General features: G+C 42.3%; 1 protein-coding gene across 2 annotated transcripts in view; it reads left to right on the forward strand.

Moving 5' to 3' along the window:
- Positions 1 to 20,537, forward strand: part of shank3a (SH3 and multiple ankyrin repeat domains 3a) — a 249,953-nt gene extending 229,416 nt beyond the window's left edge. The window contains exons 9-18 of one of the 2 annotated variants that reach the window (XM_026310746.1): positions 676 to 758; positions 1,937 to 2,061; positions 2,294 to 2,429; positions 5,914 to 5,994; positions 6,548 to 6,675; positions 6,855 to 6,960; positions 8,484 to 9,010; positions 9,131 to 11,238; positions 11,592 to 11,627; positions 15,650 to 20,537. In XM_026310746.1, the coding sequence (XP_026166531.1) occupies positions 676 to 758; positions 1,937 to 2,061; positions 2,294 to 2,429; positions 5,914 to 5,994; positions 6,548 to 6,675; positions 6,855 to 6,960; positions 8,484 to 9,010; positions 9,131 to 11,238; positions 11,592 to 11,627; positions 15,650 to 16,220 (3,901 nt within the window). In that variant the 3' untranslated portion in view covers positions 16,221 to 20,537. The remainder of the gene's footprint in view (positions 1 to 675; positions 759 to 1,936; positions 2,062 to 2,293; positions 2,430 to 5,913; positions 5,995 to 6,547; positions 6,676 to 6,854; positions 6,961 to 8,483; positions 9,011 to 9,130; positions 11,239 to 11,591; positions 11,628 to 15,649) is intronic. The other variant, XM_026310747.1, reaches the window with a different exon arrangement.
- The last annotated feature ends 9 nt before the right edge of the window (positions 20,538 to 20,546 follow it).

The following is a 20,546-nucleotide window of genomic DNA, read 5'->3' on the forward strand; positions in this document are numbered from 1 at the left end:
CTGAATATTTTGTGCACGGAAAACCATCATTCTGATATTTCCTTCTGCTGCTAACAACCATTTTACCAACACTGCTTTGGTTTTGGCTCACAGACTAAGGATGGGCAGAGCAGCACAAGTTAACACCATCTAACAGTCTCCACCTCTCACTAAATCAGGCAGTGATGAACTGCTGATTTACTTTCCTTCCTGTTCCCTCGCTCATTAGTTGGGGGATAATGTTGTATCTGAACTGCCTCTGTTGGATTCTCTTGCAGAAGTCAGACCCCCTCCTTAGGTTGTATCCCAAAGATACTTCAGTCATGAGAGCTTTGCTCATCTGCTCAGTCTCTTGAACTCTCACTTTTGTTTCTCTCTCTGCCTGTTCGTGTGTGTGTTATAAAATACTGGTACAACCTCTGAGCTGTGGTTTCTTCCTTGCATTTTAACTGAACTATAATTGCTTAGCAGAAATATACAGATGGATGTGTGTCTGTGCTTATGAGTCTATCTGTGTGTGTGTGTGTGTGTGTGTGTGTGTGTGTGTGTGCACGTGTGCACCTTCATCTCCTCCCACTCAACCCCCACAGACTGACCCTCTTTACTCTCCTGCCCTCCCTCTTGTCCCTCTATCTTTATGTGTATGAGGATGGCGTGGGATTCATACCTGCTCTCCCTCTGTTCTCTCCTCCACAGTGACTATATCATTGAGGAGAAAAATGCTGTTTTACAGAAGAAAGAAAATGAGGGGTTTGGCTTTGTCCTACGGGGAGCCAAAGGTGAGTAATACACACATGTTCCACACTATACACGTGTTTCCAACATGTCTGAGAGTTGTGATGTGAGAAGTAGTTTGCTGAACTGAGTCACTGATTGCAGCTCAGCATGTACTGTTAATGTGTGAGTCAACAACAGGACCAGCTTTGGTCAATTCTCAGTTTGTATACTCAGATGCACTCAGGCTTTGTGTGTGTGTGTGTGTGTGTGTGTGTGTGTGTGTGTGTGTGTGTGTGTGTGTGTGTGTGTGTGTGTGTGAGCACATATAGCCCCTTTAGTGGCGTCATCCTTGGCTGAGCTGTCAGCTAGCTGTCCCATCTGTTCCCCACACATGGCGTTCAGCTTTGGTAGAGACACTCCTTTCCCCTCCTCACTTACTTCCATCCTCATCCCTCTGCCTGTCATCGTTTTTGTGTCTCTCTCTTCTTCTTCACTTCCTGCATGTCCTTCCTGTCCATTATACTCTCCAAATATTTTTACTCCATTGCTCTCATAACTCTGTGTTTCAACTAAAATCACTTCTCTAGTCTTCTCCATCAACTCTAATTCATTTCACTCATGCACGTGCCAGCTCCCTGCTTGGGCCAGTAACCATAGCAACCCCTCTCCGGCACTTGCTGGGAGACTGAGTGTGCTTTACTGCTCCATCACTCTCTGCCTTGGATATTGGCTTCTAGCCTTGCTTTTACTCGCTCTGTCTTTTACTCCCCACTCCCCTTAAACACACATACGCACACACTGCAGTTCACTTAGTGGTCCTTGGAAAAATCTGTGTGTCACTGGGATTGTTCCCAAATTAAAGATATCACAGTGTGCTTATATACATGCATGTGTGAGGAGACAACAGCTATACATCCATTCAGAGCTACTATTATTCTATTTTATTCTACTATTATAGTCTAATATGCTGAGTCATCTTCTGTCAATAACTAGAAATAAACAACCTGCAAATGTATTAATTACAAAATTTTGTTAGAACCAAAAGGAAACTTGAAAATGCTTGAAAATATCCATCAAAATAAAATGGATTTAAGGCTAAATCCATCATTTTCATTTTCAAATATTCCTATTAGCATGTGAGACATTTTCTGTTGTGATCTTATTGATTGAAGATGTTGGTTTTACTTCACTGCTCTATGGGTTTTCACTGCTCTATGGTTTTCTCTGTGTTTCCTTTCAGCTGAGACGCCTATTGAAGAGTTCACCCCTACGCCAGCTTTTCCTGCCCTGCAGTACCTGGAGTCTGTGGATGTGGAGGGGGTGGCCTGGAGAGCTGGTCTGAGGACAGGAGACTTCCTCATCGAGGTACTTGAGGACAGGTCTTCACTTGCTTCCTTATCTCTGTCTGTCTCATTATTAAACACGTTTTAGTGATGACACAGGAGAAAAACTAACATATTCTGCATAAACCCTGTGATGCATAGTAAAAAAAGTTGAAATTTGAATTAACAACTAATCTCTAATATTAGCGACACTATAGAAGACAAGGCTGCACTTGTGTCAGTATGTCTTACTATATGTGTATGTTCTCCCTTAGGTAAATGGGGTCAATGTAGTGAAGGTGGGCCATAAGCAGGTGGTGTCCTTGATCCGGCAGGGGGGCAACAGGCTGCTGATGAAGGTGGTGTCCGTCACACGAAAACCTGAGTCTGAGGAGGTTGTTCGCAAGAAAGGTAAGGAAATGAAGAATGGAATAATCTCCTCTGTAAAGTACATGCTACATTCACATTTTCACATATTGTAAAAAGAGCATGTGCTTCTGTTGCATGGTCCGAACCCTTACTAAGCATTATCATTCATTAGTATGAACAATAATTTAAATTGAACACGTTCTACTGATTACATGGTAATAAAGAGAAGTTTATCATGGGCTCGTGGGGATTTTCACATTGCACATGTAATTTTTCATAGGACGTCTCAGTTATTTGATGATTGATTTTATATCTTTATATAGTATAGTGCAGAAGTGTACGCTGCTTTTATGTAAAGATGATTTAGGATATGTGTTGTCATTTCTACCACATTTCCCTGCTGTAAATTTATGTGGTTTCCATGTCAACCAAAGCTCACCATTACTCATCTCCCACACAGTCCTGGCACTGTGACCTCAGAACTGTGTACACTGCGATGGTGTGTGTCTGTGTGTTTAGACGTGTGGTAGAGTGGTGTGTGCAGCTCCTTTGCTGTTATTGAGCTACAGAGACAGTGATAATTGGGTTTGACCTAGTTTCATTGAGACTTTACTGCATCAACTACTCAGGGCCTTGTGGTTTCTCTTACTCTTCTCTGTTGCACCTGTGTCTCCCTCTCTTCCAGCTCTGTTGTCTGGATCTTTCCCCATGTTTGTCGCCTTTAAATAACCTCAGTCTCCTGGTGAAACATTGATCATCATTATTTAAACCATTTTGGTCTTAATTGTTTTTTTTACATAGTCAGTACCAGTAAATGCAATTTGTTCTGACGAAAAAAAAAGTCTTATTCACTTATTACGATTTTGAATACTGGTTCAGTTTTTTTCAAGTTGGTCTTAAAATAATATTGATGTGCCTTTATGTATTTGAGACCTTTATCTATTCGGACAAAATACTGTACACAGTCCTCATGCACACTAAATGTAATGAAGCACTCCAACATATGTGTGAGGCCCAAGTGAAGCTTCAGCCGTACACTGAGCCAATTCCACTCAGTATTTTTCAAAGTGATTTATCTATTAATGACAAAATTCATTATTTTGCTTTCACAGGTTAGTGGTTCCTTTCCGAGCTGTGGCAGTAGGATACCTTCTGTTAAGCCTTTGCTAAAGTGAGAATTGTCACTTCATTTTTCCATTAAACAAACAAAACAGAAGGTATTCACTAGTGAGCTTTAACAGGGATGGTGGGTGGAGTTAGTCAGTACCAGACTAGCTGTTTCTTAGTTTCCAATCTTTGCACTACACTAAGCAAACTGTCTACTGGCTATAGCCTTGTATTTAACAGACATCTTTGGGGGTGTTAGTCCTCTTCCTGAACTCTCAGATGTTTCCATTAAAGATTTCCAGTATCTGGATAATTCTTTGTCAAAAATAATATATTATTGCCTACTACTACTCAATAAAAGTATTACACTTTTAATTATAAGGCAGTAGCTACTTACTTTTTAGGCTATTTTTTGCGTTACTCACAACGCATCCCAATAAATAATAATATAATAATAATAATAATAATATTGATAATAATAATAATAATAGTAACTCACCTGCCTCGTGCTTCGAATTGGTCAAAACATGGCTAATGCGTAAGCCCATAGGACCAACAGTGATATAGTCCACACATCTACCACCACATACTCTGCCGCTTTAGCTCCTTCAAAGACTTTTTGAAGGAGTCTTTTTCAGCTAATTGAAAGTACTGACAGTATTGAAAAACATAGGTTCGCACTACGAAGTGTTACATTTGTCCAGAATACATGATAATGATTATGTGTTAATATGACATATTAAAAAAAATCACATTATTGTATCTTAACATGTTATTAGCAGGTACAAGATAGATGATGGCTAGTAAGGTTCTATTATTTGTAATTTTATAACTAAAGATGTGCAGACAGATTGTGCAAACAGCTGTAGATAAGAAGTGTACATAGCTTCTCGAAGATGAGGAAGAACGGAGCTCTTCGTTCTTCATGTTTTCAAACCTAACCTGTGTTGAACACCTTTTCCCCCTGCACTGCTCGTCCTGTGGGGCATAATGTATCGTACAAATCACAGGAGCATGCTCATAGACGTGCACTCACATACAGACTTGCACGCAAACACACATCTCTACACCATGCAAGGCCTCACTACTGCCAAGTTGCCATGGTGACTACACTGCATGTTTGAATTAAGCATTACATTACAGCAAAAGGATCTCTCTCTCTCCCTGACTCTATCACTGTGCCCCCCCCCTCCATCTTCCTCCATCTCCTCTGCTCCCTGCTACTGTACCAGAATGTGCAGACTGAGGAAATGAAGATGTTTGATATGGACTTATGTACCCAGGATGTCGTATGTACACTAGATCTGCAGCTGCTGACGACAGCAGGATAGTTAGGCTCTAGTAAGGCACTAGGGCATCTGTGAGATTTAGAGATCTGTCGCTCTACAGTGGTGCATTGAGTGTTAGCCGGTCTGCCTCAGATAGTGAGCTGATCTAGTAGTGATGTGGAGTATTATTCGGAAACTTGGGTTTGTTGAAGCATGTAGATACTGCTGCTGCATTAGGTTGGATTATCACTGACTACATAGCATCATGTTGTTACCGTGGACTTAACATGCCTAAATATATGACTGCATTATTCTTGATTTTATTAATGATATTTTTTAATTGTAACCTTATTTGAAGATGTAAGACTGTAGTTTGCATTTGAAGCTAACGTTTGGTAAATGTGTTTTACTGCTGTGAATGGGACAGTAACAGCCCAGCTGCCTTGTGTGTATATTAGGATTGGGAGGATCCCATGAGCTTTGGGGTATAAAGTCTGCAGCGCATCATTTTCCTTAGCTATTGAATTTACTGTCATCTCTTCATCTGTCAGCCCACATGTCATTATGTGCTCCCTCTGGGAGTTTTTTCTGTGTATCTGTATGTGGTCATGCATGTGGGAGGATATGCGTGTGTGTCGATGTGTTTCTGGCTGATGCACACCTACTAAATTCCAGACAAGCAGCATATTAAAAGTGAGATGGACGACTTTCTCCCTTTCATTGCCACACTCCTTTTACTCATTCCGCCTATTGTGGCAGACAAATTCTGTTGGTATGGGAGGATTCAGATTACTAGGGATGTTACAGAGAGGACTGAGCTGTACATTTACTGCCTCTTGGCTCCTCAACAGAGAGGAATTATTGCAGCACAAACACTATAAAACACTAAAAGTCCTAGCGACAGACTGACAAATTTACAAGCCATCAGACCAACAGAGAACAAAACATGAAGAAGTTGGGCTCCAGCCGTAGCCTGAGCAAGGTCCGGGCTAAGGACGAGGCATCTAGTTCAGCTGAATTTGACCAGATGAAAGCAGTGAAGACGGGATGGACTGGCCGTCTTGGGGATGCTAGGAGGGCTCTGAGCCGCAAAGCCAAAGGATTTTCATCCCCCTCAACTTCATCCTCAACACCATGCCTTGTCTCCACAGCTCCCCCGCCACCCAAGAGAGCTCCCAGCACCACCCTGACACTGCGCTCCAAGTCCATGACTGCTGAGCTGGAAGAACTGGGTGAGTGCCAGAAAGCTGATGTGCAAACTCTACAATCTCCCCCTCCTTTTCTGTCACATTTCTGCTTTCTCTGTCATTAAAACCTGTGTCTCCTAACTTTTAGAGTAGTCACTTCTGTTGGCTTGTTCTTGTCATTTTCCCTCCTCTGCTGACGCTATCTTTTTCCCACCAAGCTTCTGCTCGGAGGAGAAGAGGAGGTGAGTCTGAGGCATGAAATTGACACCCCTCTAAGAGTCATAAAGCTGATTTACCACTGCTGTGTCAGTTTAAGCAGTGTTGATTAGAACAGAGAAACACTTGAAACAGTTGGACTTGTTCTTTCTCTTTCAGCTCTTAACACTCACTCCCTAGTGGGCATCACAGAAACACAGGAATATTTCAATTATATTGAAATAGTGCAGAGATCTGATAAAATACCCCTGAGCATGACCTTGAAATGTTGTGCCTAACTACACAGTTTGCATTTTCTTCTGTGTTAGCAATGTCAGACATTATGACACGATTCCCTGGTCGTATGTCTGTATTTAGTTCTGGCTAATTTCCTTTCTAACAGAGAGACTAGATGAGATGTTGGCATCCCAGGAGTCTATGTTGCGTTCTCAGCCCTCAGAAGCAGATTACAGAGCAGCCACTGTCAAACAACGACCAACCAGCAGAAGAATAACACCAGCAGAGATCAGTGTGAGTGCACCTACACCCAGTCAGATACAAAATTTACTCTGACACAGCATCTGGGCTACAGCACATATGTATGACCTGCGTTGTTCTCTGTGTTCTGTGTAACTTCAGGAGTTTCTACAGAAGCTTCATTAAAAGTTTCTTACATAATATAGTGAAGCCTCAGTTTTGTTCTCCTGCAGTCACTGTTTGAGAGACAAGGGATGGCACTACATGGAGGTCTACATCCAGGCCTTGAGCGAGGTCACATACCACTACCAAAGGGGATGTCCAGGACAAAGTCTTTTGGTAAAACAATCACCCATCCAGTACATATTCAAATAAGGTGAATGATAGTGGATCTTATGTACAGTTTGCTTATAGGTAATATATGAAGTTGTGAACAATATAAGCTATAAAACTGTCATTGACTACTGCTACAAGACTTCCTGACTTCCCTATGTGGATTATCTTATCTGAACAGCAGTACAACAAACAGAAGACGTTTCATCCTAATAAATCAGATTTAAAGTACCTGTTTCTCTAACCTTGATAGAGTAACAAATGCTGATAGCTGACATAGGTAGAAAACATATGTACAGTGGGTTACATGTTAGGAATGTGCACATGGGCTTAGACGGTATTCACAGAAACTCATTTATGGAGAATTAGCTCCATTTATTTGTTTTTGTCTTAAAATATGATCAAATCTTTATTTAAGTTATAATTATAATCAAGTAAGATCTAATCTAAATAAGATTAATAACACAGAAATCATTGTGTTGTTCTTGTCCATATTGAATACCTATCCTTTAAACATTCACAGTATGGGTTGGAAAAAGTATGTTGACTCTTGACATCAAAAAAAGCTAATGGAGTCAGAAGTTAACATGAGTCAGTTAAAGCAATTTCCTTTAAATCTGCAATTCACATAACACATCTTCTTATGTGAATCTGCCACCAAGATCTCAGAAGGATCAAGAATTGCTGATTTACATAAAGCTGGGATGGGTTACTCTGACAGTTCAGGGATTTTTCCAACTCCACAGTTAAATTGTCTCTCAATGGAGAAGATTTCTTACAGTGGCTACTCTCCATTGAAGTGGTTCCCTGGATTAGTTGAATGTAGAATGAACAGTGAGGCAAAAAAAAAAAAAACTCAAGTAACAACTAAAGGCTTAAATGAATCACCAGAGCTGGTTCATGAGTTTGCCATGCACAAGTCATGGTGAACATTTGGAGGCAGCATTGCAAGAAAGAACATGACTAAGTTCCTGAACATTGTGCAGGTCTGGTCTGCAGTTACTAGAAGTGCTTGTTGGAGGTTATTGCTGCCAAAGGATGTTTGGCCAGTTATTAAAATCAAGGGTTCATTTACTTTTCCACTAGCACTGTGAATGTTAAATGGGTTTGTCCCATAGAGACATGAAAGAATGTAATTGTGTGTGTGTATTATTAGCTTACCTGTGATCACATTTTATGACCAGTTATTGCATCAGAGTAAGTAGATCGAAATAGATCTGTTACTTTTTCACTGTTTAGTGTTTGTTAATAATCTCTGTATTAATACAGATTTTCCTGTTTTCAAGTTCACAGATTAAATGAATGTTGAATTAAATGGGTAAAAATGAATAGAATCCTATGATTATTAGATGATTGTTTGTCAGAGCTTGAGTCACCTGATTATTCCCTGTGAAGTAGAAGACTTACAGATGGATGTATTCCTGTATAGTGTTGGTGAGGCAGGCTGGTATAGGCTAGTATAAAATTATTCTTTTGCAGGAGCTTCCTCCCCATCACCAGATCATCTGTGCTCTTTCCTCCCTCATCAGGTGCCACTGAGGAGGATCGGCTGTCTGCCATAGCAGGCGAGCACCGATTTCCCCGCAGTTCCTCTATGACAGACAGTCTAAGAGACCACTCACAGCCTCATCCTATCCCTCCACCTCCACAAACAGCACCACCACCTCCTCCTTACTATCTAGACACTGGTCCTCCCCCGGCCTTCTGCCCCCCTCCTCCCCCATCTAGGACCCAGAGTCAGGGCCATGAGCCTGGAGGACGCTCCAGTTTCAAGCCCTCCTCCTTGGACTTGCCTTACGAGGCCGCACAGCGGCAGGCCACACACATCGAGAGACAGAAGAAAGCCCGCTCCATGATCATCCTTCAGGACTCGTCCCATCTACCTGTAGAACCTACAGAAATTCCCCGTCCTGCTGCTGCTACACCACCTGAGCGAATTAAAAGAAAGGGCCGGGTGATTGACAACCCTTATGCTAATGTGGGTCAATTTAGCATTGGACTGTACACACCTACCAAGCCCCAGAGGAAGAAAAGTCCCCTGGTGAAACAACTTCAGGTATTTTGAATGTTAGGGATGATTTTTGTTGTTGTTGTTTTCCTTTTGTTTTGTTTTGGTTGTTTTTTTGGTTTGGTTTATTTCACTCTCATCTTGGTATGTTTTTTTTTCATAATGCAGGTGGAAGATGCACAAGAAAAAGCTAGTTTGGCCATAGCTGCTGCCCACTCCAGAGAGACCTCACCCTCAGGACGACACCCACATGTCCATGGACACACACACACCAGCCGTGCAGAATATTACCAGCAGCAGCTGATGGCTGAGCGAGAGCGAATGCGTGCCCAGGGAGAGATATTGTTTCAGAGTAAAGGTCCCTTTGCCGCTGCAATTGCTGGAGCAGTAAAAGATCGTGAGCGTCGCCTAGAAGAACAGAGGAAATCCACTGTCTTCCTTTCTGTTGGGACCATAGAGGGGGCGTCTACCACCAGCTCTGATTCCCCCTCTCTGACTCAGTCTCACTCTATCGATGAACGGATGCTCACCAGAGATCTGGGACAGCTTCCTCCCCCTGCCTTGGCCCTGAGCCCCTCACCTAGTGGGACCACATTTATCCATCCACTCACTGGAAAGCCCCTGGACCCCAACTCACCACTGGCTCTTGCGCTGGCCGCAAGGGAGAGGGCCCTGACCTCCCAGAGCCAGTCCCCAACTAGTAGCCCAGAGCCTAGGACTAAACAGGAGCAGGCAGGCCAGGGCATAATATTCACTGACACTCAGACCAAAGAGTCTCCGCATGGGGAAGGGGCAACCACATCTCCCCCTTTCTCACCTAAAAGCGCCAAGGCAGCTGGGTATGGTGTTGGCTGTTCCCCAGCATCAATTTTAGTTTCCCAACCTACTAAACCACAGTGGGCCACGTCACCTTCGCCCGTATCATTCCGGCAGGAGATGGAGGCCAGAGTAGAGGAGAGGAAGGGGGAGAAGAGACTAGAGGACAAGAAAAGTATGCTGATCAGTATTATGGATACTTCGCAGAAGAAGACAGCAGGACTAATCATGGTTCATGCTACCAGTAATGGCCAGGCCGTTGGAATGGGTTCAGATCTAGAACAGACACCTGCTCCAACGTCCATGGAGCCCAGCAAATCTCCAAGTCCACAGGCTAAGTCCCCCAGTCCCTCTGTCTCCCAACCCCAGACCCAACTCCAGGCCCAGCTTCAAACTCAGCGTCCTGCCAGTCCAGCCCAAGATAAGAGTCTGGCTCAGGGAAGCTCTGAAGAGGATGTGGATCCGTACACAGTGACCCTGCCCCCTGCAATGTTGTCCTCCAGTGATGAGGAAACAAGAGAGGAGCTACGTAAGATTGGTGTTGTTCCACCACCCGATGAGTTTGCCAATGGGCTGCTGGCACAGGCACAGGGGACACCCGTGTCCCCAACTCAACCTGCCACCTCTCCCACCACCACCCCTACAACACCGACACCCCAAACTCTCTCAACCCCGACTGTGACCCCCACCCAGCCTCAGCTTCCCCAGCCCCCACCTCCCCCCAGTGCAGCAGCTGTCTCAGGGAAGCCCTCTGACCCTCTGGAGCCCCCACCGGTGGGCGAGTCTGGCTCTGCAGCTGACTCAGGTGTAGAGGAGGCTGACACACGCAGCTCCAGTGAGAGAGAACGAGACCACCATCTCGAGACCACCAGCACCGTCTCTACGGTTTCCAGCATGTCCACATTGTCCTCAGAAAGCGGCGAGCCTGCCGACACACACACCACACACACCTCCTATGCTGACGGGCAGACTTTTGTGCTCGACAAGCCGCCAGTGCCTCCTAAGCCCCGACTGAAGTCCCAGATAGGAGGCAGCAAAGGCCCCGTCACCTTCAGGGACCCTCTGCTGAAGCAGAGCTCTGACAGCGAGCTGCTATCACAACAACAAGCTGCTGCCCTGGCTGCTGCTGCAGCTGGCGGAGCTGGACTTCCCTCAGGTGGTTCAGCCTCAGTGACTGGACTAGCCCCTACCAAGCCACGCTACCTCTTCCAGCGGAGGTCTAAGCTGTGGGGGGACCCAGTGGAGCCACGTGGGCCAGGGGTTGGGCTTGGTATTGGGAGTTTGGGCAATCTTGGTGGTCTGGGACTGGGGCTGGGTGCAGATGAGGTAGCAAAACCATCAGTTATGGGAGAGCTTAGTTCACGACTACAGCAGCTAAATAAAGATACTAGGTCGCTAGGAGAGGAACCACTGGGAGCATCATTTGACCCAGGGAGGAAGTCACCTGTGGCTGGTGCCAGGTAAGAGCAAATCTAGTAAGGCACAACTTGATTTAACAAAGTATATGATCTGAATAATGATTTTAAGTTTCATCAAAATGCATAATCAGACACTATGATTTTTGTTCTTGTGTTTATCAACATTTTATATTTCATTTACATCACAGTGGATAATCTCTTTGCACTTGCAAAAACTGTATGATGGAGCATCAGTAAACAGAACGCATGTATGAGTTATATAGAGAAAAAAACAAACTTCTCACACAGTCAGAATAATCTGAAGCTTCTGAAGCACAGTTTATTGTCTATTATCAGTGAGTTTCTTTTTTCACTCCTTATCTGAAAGTACAATGAAGTCCTTTATATTTCTGCAGATGTGCGGACACCGAGGAGAGTAAACCAACCTTAAGGTTATAGTTTCTAGGGTAAACCAAAGCTTTTTAACATATATTTTTTTCCTAACAAGCCTATCAACTAATCCCACTGAAAGAGAACAGCTGTTTTATACATTTTGTCTCATGTACTTTCTTTTAGATATTGATGTTACCTTGTTTGCATTTCTTCATAGCAAGTTTTTTATTTTTTAGAATATAACTAATTTTAAAAAAGGACATAAACTGTAAAAAGATTATTTTTGTAAATATACAGTAGTACTTTTAGTACAATTGATGGCTCTGGTTTTAGATTTAAACTGGTCCTTGTTTCCATAGTGACAGTTCTACTCCATCCGTGTGTGTGTGTGTGTGTGTGTGCGTGTGTGTGTGTGTGTAATAGATTATTTGTTGGTGCAAACAAGGTAACAGGGCTTGAAGGCATGCACTTCCCGAAAGCCTGTCCTCATTTCACACTTTCATCAATAAATCTAACCTATGACCTATGACCCTTTCCTTGAGCCTTCCGTAGAGTTCTTGTTCAAATCATGCACAGTGCATCCTTACAGTTCTTTGTAATCATCACTGGTATAGATTTCATAAGAGCTAGAACATGCGCCTTTTTTATTAACACTGTCCCTTATCCAACCTGAATATCAGTGATGCCCTCAAAGATTTAAGGATGTATTTTCAGAAATATTTGAACATGAATGAACTATAATGGTGTGTGTGTGTTTAAACCATCCCCTCATGATCTTGGCATTAGCAGCCGTTTTAATGACAAGACAACCACACAAAGTCCTGACCTTGTCAAAAGTCCCAAGGTCAGGCCACATGGCCTAACTGTCAGAATAAATGGTGGTCTCCCCACTTTTGATCTTCTCAGGATTTCACTTTGAATTTTTCCTCAGGTGCACGATAACCTGCCTTGATCCACTTGTGTTTTTTATGGTTTGACATTTTAATATCTAATACTGGAAGACTGAACACTGTAGTTTTACTCAGCCATGAAATTAACACAAATTGATTTTGATGTGCTATTTAGAGGAGGAAAGTCATTTATCTGTCTCAGTGTTTGTAGGCACTCTTCCAATGCAGTTGAGTTAGCTCTTTATTCTTTGGGTCTTTGTTCTGAGACAAAATAATATTGATATTAATATTTTTAAAATAAAATGTTTCCTAGTCAGCAGGAGGAACTGAGACAAAATAATATTGATAACACCTCACACACCTACAGTAGAAAGCATTTTACATGTTTGTGTTTCAGTCCAGGGGTCAACAACATCAGTTACATAACAAAACCAGTTTCTCTAGAGCTGGACACTATAGGGCTAATGGCTTTTCATGCTAATGCTGGCACTGGAAGTGAGTGCTGCCTTCTGCTTGGAAGTAGAAGTATAGTTTGGTGATAACAGAAGGCTGCTGTTGTTATATTGTGTTGTTTCTGGACATATTTTGTATTGTAAATACCATATTATCATGTTTTGTAGGCTGACCCCTTTACCAGTACTGTACTCTTACTATACTGTAATAGTTATTTGTTATCACAATAGTTTGGGTTGAAAACCCCTATTTCTTCAGTCAATGCATTGCTTGGATGACCACAAATGAAATATGTGCAATAGTTTCCATGTGATGCTGAGCCAAATTCAGTCATCAGTCATTGATCCCTGGATGGAAAAGGTGACCATGATATCAAACATATCATGTAGTACACTCCCTTTCCTGAGATTATGCAATCAAAGTCATCCCTACCATCTCCATTAAAAACAACTGCTGTCCAAGGCTGTGACAAAGATCCTGCACACCATTATTTGTGTCTCTGCCTCCTCATTTTTGTCTCTTCATGTACACAAACATTTCACATACAGTATATCATAACCGTAATGCACCATGTGCCTCATCTAAATCCCCCTCACTAACCACACATGCTGCTGTGTTGAGTCTCTTCTATCCACCTCATTCACTGCTGTGTATCATAGCTTTGGGTGGTTTTCAAAACCTGTGGTTCTCATTTTATTTCAGTTGTGCTCTTTGGGTTTCTGTTTATGTAATTTGCATAACTTTGTTTTGTTTTTCAGTGAATGTGTTGAGGATGGCCATGGTCCATGACTGTCTTGCTTATTGGACACTGTAGGTTTCTTAAATCACACTGAAATGGAAAACAATGTTTCAGTTTTATTTCTTGATTAGACAACACATATGCACACATCTCATATATACAGTGTAGTAAATGAATAACTAGTCTTTTCCAACCACATATTTAAATGTATGTTTGGCAGCAAGAGTGGTAGTTCTGTAAGTCTGCATTATTTCAAATGAGGACAAAAGTCGAGGAACTTGTGCCCCCTTTTATTTGTTTGTCTATTTGTTTTTTATTCATGCAGTGTTTGATATGTGAATAGTGTGCTCATTTCTCTCTCATGCAGCCCACTGGTCAGACCTTCTGGTGCTGAAGACTGCTCTGCTGTCTTTGACCTGCTAATCCATCAGTAATGCCCATGCACAAACACACACAGACACATTAATAGATGTCACAGCCACAGACATACATGTGTACACATTCACAAGGTATGTCAAAGACAGCAGAGTCGGTGAAGCGGCCCCCATGCGTCTGGTTGGCAGGCTGCATCTCATGGAGTGATGCTAACATTCTCTCCCATTGCTCTCTCTCTGCTCACCTTGCATGCTCCGCCCTGCTGCTCTGATCTGATTGGTCTAGAACTGACTGTGCGCCCAGGAGGGCGGGACGACTGTGTAAGTGCGCATGGAGCTCATTTCATATCCGTCAGCTCTCCGTAGTCTCATCATTTTTCCGGCCTGTGTGCTGCCTAGCTGCCTTTGTTCCAGTCAACTCTTTAGTCCACATCTTGCCAATATTAAAGGTTCCAGACATGTATAGTAGAAGAACATGCTGTACATGAGACACTGGCTAACATGCATGAATGAAAAAGACACCACTGCACTCACCATTTCACATACGCAGGCCTCTCCTCTTTGTTACACCCTGCTTGCACCAAGGCAGACAAAACTCTAGCACTAATTTCTGATCCAACACTCTGCACTCTGCTAACAATACTTTACATCATTAGATCAGTAGTATACTAATGGGTAATCAGCCATTCATTCATTCTTTTACAAGACTTGTGCTTGTTACAATTTTGAAAACAGACTCACAAATAAAATGATAAACCAGCATTTATTGTACCTGTGAAGGGAACTGGAGCATCTTTTGCTGAAGAATTATTGCCAGTTTGTTTTAGTACAGTTGTTCCTCTACATGCTGTAGGTGGTAAGACTTGGTTGGTTGGTCAATGAGATCATAACCTACATGGTAGACAGGCAGAGTAAAATTAGGCATTAGCAGCACTTCTAGGCATTTGTTTGATTAAATGAAGCTTTGGAGAAAGATACTGCTCATGATGCTCATTGCTTCCATCAGAAATTTAAAGACATGATAAATTTCATACCTGTTCACAAAATGTGCAAGAAGCTAAAAACATGAAATTTGGTGTGTCTGTGTGTGAATGTGTGTTGTATTTGTCATATATTAACATGTGAAATCAGTGCTCACAGTTTAGTGCTGCCTACAGTTTCAATGAAAAGGGATGCAATTGGTTTCATACTGAAAATGATCTAATTCTGAGCATCTTGCTGTTTGTGTTGACAGTAATGGCTTCACGAAAGAAGACTGCATCATGGAAGTAGCCTTTGATTAAATTCATTAGAGGACAAAAACTGTAATACTATATATTAATATAGTATATAAATTATATAAATTTGAAATAACAACGCAAGACATAAGTGATGTTTGACTGAATATTAAAAATAGCTCAAAAAGTTGCCACCAGTGAGTGCGACTTGATGCTTTGATGTTGCTGTGATGTGAAACCAGCTTGGTCTTAACCTCTAGATTGCATACCTTAATCTTTAGAAAAAATGATGGCAGATTATATACACTGTGCAACCCAAAGCTTGATGGCCTTTTCTTCTTTATTTTAACATTGTCCACTTGCATCTCGTCTCCATTCCTGAAACTCTCTGTCTTCTGTCTTCATCAGACTTTTCAGCAGCCTAGGCGAGCTCCACACCATTTCTCAGAGAAGTTACGGCACCACATACACCATCCGCCCAGGCAGCCGTTACCCCGTCACCCGACGCACCCCCAGCCCAGGTTCAGGCTCACCTGATCGGGGCGACCCTCTTGGACGATACTCAGGCTTCGGCCTTCCGACCTCACCAACTACACCGCCACAAACCATCCTCAAATCCTCTAGCCTCAGCCTGCCCCAGGAGCCTAAAGAGGTCCGCTTTGTAATGAGGAGCTCCAGCGCCCGTTCCCGCTCTCGCTCCCCTTCGCCATCACCCGCTCATTCCCCTGGGCTGGGGTCACCACTTTTAGCGCTCCGGCCCTTCCATCAAAAACCCCTCCACCTCTGGAACAAGTACGACGTCGGAGACTGGCTGGAGAGCATCAATCTGGGGGAGCACAGAGCAGGGTTTCAGGAACATGAGATTGAAGGCTCTCACCTCCCAGCTCTAACCAAGGAGGACTTTGCAGAGCTGGGAGTGACGCGGGTTGGACACCGTATGAACATTGAACGAGCACTGAAACAGCTGCTGGAGAGCTGACCCCTGCCCTGAGACACAGCAGCAGCTGCAGTGGAAGATGAAGATGGAATGGCCCAGAAAAAGCTGATGAAAACGTGATAAAGATACAGCTCCTCTTTTACTCCAGCTGCTTTGACCTTCTGTATCACAAATGTTTACTTGTGATCCTCAGCGATACTTCACATTTTCCATGAATACTCTGCACTTAGCAATGCACTGAAGAGGAGGAGTCTAATGCATTCATCCACCTCTACCTGACGCTCAGTGTCTGCCCACCTCCTTGCCTGCAGCCAATCAGATCAGACCTCACAATGAGCTCTGGTCTGTCTTTGCAACACGAGCTTCAGTTAAAACGTGATTTGCTTCAATTGTTTGCCCAGCCCCACCCACACTTTCTCTCTCACTATTCACTCCTCTCCTCTCTACCTCTGTCCCTCCATCTATTAGGCCTCTAAAAGCCTTTTGCGGTTCGAGTAAAAGAGGAGGAAGGGTTTTTGTTCCAAACAGAAAGCTCAGTTGCCTTTCAAAATATTTATACAGAGATCATCATCAACAGTGATGAGAACAGCACTATGGACATTGCTGACACAGCTCTGAAAAGGTGTCTTCTCTACACCTGCTGTTGTTTTTAAACCGAAGACTCTAGAGCCCAGAGGTGGAGCTCCACAAAGTAAACCATGGGAGAAAACCCCTCCATCTTGGTGCCCAGACTGTGCTATCTATTATATTTGGAGAATGTTTAACCAACACTCGTGGCTTTTTTCACAATCATTTTTTTTGGTTTTCCAAAGGGAATATTATATAGGTATTATATAATACGATATATATGTATCTAAATATAGCTTTCAGAAGAAAAGACAGTGTTGCAAAGAGGAAATGTAATGAATTAATCTGCACCTGTTTTTGGTTTTTAGTATAGAGGGCAGAGAGAAATCTTTAAATCTATTCCACCAATAGTTTACTCATTTCTACCAATTATATACATTTAAATATATATAACTATATATATATTTGACAGAAAAGTATATAGATATGGAAATTAGATTTTTGTCATAGGTATACAACTTTCTTTATGGTCACCCTTTCTTGAACCGTAGCATGGCGAGTTGCATCATGTATTGAACAGAGAGTTTGTTGTTTGATTTATTTTCTTACGGTCTTCCTTCATACTAAAGGGCATCCCGTAATGTGAGGCCGAGACTTCAGTTGACACCCATCCCTACTGCTTCAGTTGCAGAATTTAGCGACACGGTCCTGTCTCTGAGGTATCCACCACAGGAGACAGGTAGTTTGCAAAAGGGGCTCTTCATCTTATGCCTCTTTATCACTCAGGGATGGAAGTTTGGGGTACTAGCATGGAGATGCTGTTGTTTTAGTATTATCCAATTAACTTCTGACCTGTGAGGTCATTTTAACACCAACACAGTCTGAAAATGTTTAAGGGGCTAGTAAAAATTTCCATCCCTGTGACACCTGAGGATGCTTCTCAGACCGGGCTGCATAAGGTCTGGTATAGTGAAAGAAGGTCAGGAGAAAGCACTGCGGTGTTACTCATCACCAGTAGGGAGGCAGTATTCATGGGAGTACCAGAAATCAGAAATATTTTTAAAATTTAACATCCCATGCAGAAGGAAACCATGACCAAATTGGGCTTGAACTCATCAATGTAAATATGTTTTCCTTACAATATACGTCTACCTGTATAAAAAACAAAAAGTGTAAAGGGCTTAAATGGAGTGAGACAGTAAAAGCAGGTGTTTGGTTTATCAAGCTTTGGGGATGGGAACTCCTCTGAAAGGTCTTAAAGAAAACTCAGTACTTTACAACCTGACAGTGTCTTTTGATGCCGCTGCATCCCTGTACCTCTACAATTTGCTAAGTGAGTCAAATATTATCAGTAGCGGTGGCAGCAAGGCCCAGGTTGTAAAAGAAAGCTGAATTTTTCTTTAACAATACAAAAATCTACAATTGTACTCATGAGTAGCTTCTGCTGGCAGTGAGAAACAGTGAGTTTTATTCACACAACAACAAAAAGCATTTTCTCCATAGCTTTTCTCTGCCAGAAGGCTAGGTATTCACTATTACGACTAAAACCTCCATACATCAACAGTATTCCAAGGCAGTTTCACTTGGCTAGAAGTTGTCTTCATCTTTTTTTCTTTTTCTATTTTATTAGCAGTTTCTGAAAGCAGGTGGTAAATATAATGTCGTATCTGGGTTGTAGGAATAGTACTCACTGCCTCACTGTGACCTCACTGATTATTTCCATTCTGACTCTGTTGTTACGTAACCAGACTCATTGGGCTTTTTGGGTTTGTGTTTATAGTTCTTTTTCAATTATTTTTGTTTGTTTGTTACCCTCAGACACTGGGTAGATTTTGTAACACGTGGAACATGATACTTAAATCTTTCACTCATTTGAATTTTAGAATGACAGAAAAAAGACAGAAAAAACTAATGTCCTGTCTATTCTAAATGTACTTACACTTGTAAAAATGAACAAACTACAAATATTTGCTTTTTTAAAATCTCAAGCAATGTATATATAATAGATTTCATATAAATTTTGAAAAACAAGAAGTATATAGATATATATATATGAATGTTTGGCATATATGCATAGTTAACCACCTATGGAAAAGGTGAGCAGATTTTATTCTTTCTATGAACTCTTGAACTTTTGAACTCTGAACTATGAACTAGGGGATGATTTGCACAAAACAAGGTGACAAGGTGCTAACGTACAAGCCACCCATCGTCCAAGCGCATGGGTGTATCTGGATTCCCTGAATCTCTCTGTGTGGTCGTTCCTCTTCATCGTGTGTGTGAGTGTGTGTGTGTGTGGGCAAATGCTTGGTTCCATTTTGTGTGTATTGTTTGAGAGAAGCGATGAGAATGTGCCCGTGAAAGTGAGTGTATGGTTGATTGTTGGGGTCTACGTGTTTGGAGTCCACTATAGCCTTACTGTATTACCATCAGAGATTCCCGGCAGTGGCTGTGTCACACAAACACACACACAAACACAACAGTCACACAAACAGAAAAATGCACACACATACACACACATCCTAATTACAGACTGAACATCTTTGTTCTGCATTCTTACTTTGTCCTGAGTGACATCCTTCAAAAAGTGGACTACCCTGCCCAAGAGGGGGAGACAGACAGAGAGAGATCGAGAGATTATCATGGGGTTTTGAACGAAACCATTGTCACATTTTATATTGCAAGACAACTACAACTTATCTTGCAGCTGTGTAGGTACAGCCTATGCAGTGTCACTGTTTTGTACACCCATTCCCAGATAGCATTTGTGCTCCTTACCCTCCACTCTGTCTGGCAGCACTCCTTTTTCCTTTTTCAGACTTTCAGTTTATGAGTTTTGGATATGCTATATGAGGTGATTCGGTGAGGAACAAAGTTAAATGTGCCAAAAAACAACTTAACTTTTAACTGTATATTTATCTTTGCTTTAGGACTATTAGTTACAGCATTCTTCAGCTGTTAGACTCAATAATATGGTGCCATCTCCTGGAAATCTTGAGAACTACAGACATTTGTTAGATCCTTCAGTATTTCCTATAGGTGGAAATACATATATAAAAATGATAACAGTTGCTTAATTTTCCTGTGATGAAGGTTGTTATCCAGCTTGGCTTACTGTTCCCATATAAATACACACAATACAATATTTACTGTTCCCATATAATTACAAATAACAGTTCAAACACTTGAGAGATGGACATGTGCAGTCTGGACTAACACAGACTGATCTGGTTAGAAGAAACAATCTTATGGGGGTCAGATTGTTGTGTGAGTTTACCAGAGCTACAAATGCAAAATGAGCAGCATGTAACAGACCTACATATATTGGGTCAAATAAGTTCAGTGAAGGGTTATCTTTGTCTTATTTTCTAATCAACAAAGCACAATCTACATAGCGTAGGGGGAGCAGTGTAACCTTTTTAAAAACCCACTGGGTCCTGGTCACCCACTGGAACCAGTGATCTTATCAAAGGGGTTTTCTTTAATTGTTGGTTTTCTCCTTGTTTGCACTGTGAAGTTTAGAATGGTGGATGTCTCACTGCAATGCCTCAGCCTTGTCTCACAGGTGAACTTCCCCTTTTCAGCATCTGATGACCAGACAAATCCTCTTCAGCTTTCCCTCCCCGCGATTTCTGGATGCTTACAGCATTAGAAACCGCCTGTTGATTTTAATACATAAAAGCCCAAGTTAAAATATAGGTTATCCAGAAGCTACCTAGCAGTCCTCATTCAGAAGAGTAAGGGTGACAGTGAAGGTTGAGGCAAGATCTGAGATGTTGCCCGGGATCTCCACCACAGAGA

The sequence above is a fragment of the Mastacembelus armatus genome, chromosome 6, assembly GCF_900324485.2.
Source record: "Mastacembelus armatus chromosome 6, fMasArm1.2, whole genome shotgun sequence".
In the NCBI taxonomy this organism is placed as follows: Eukaryota; Metazoa; Chordata; class Actinopteri; order Synbranchiformes; family Mastacembelidae; genus Mastacembelus; species Mastacembelus armatus.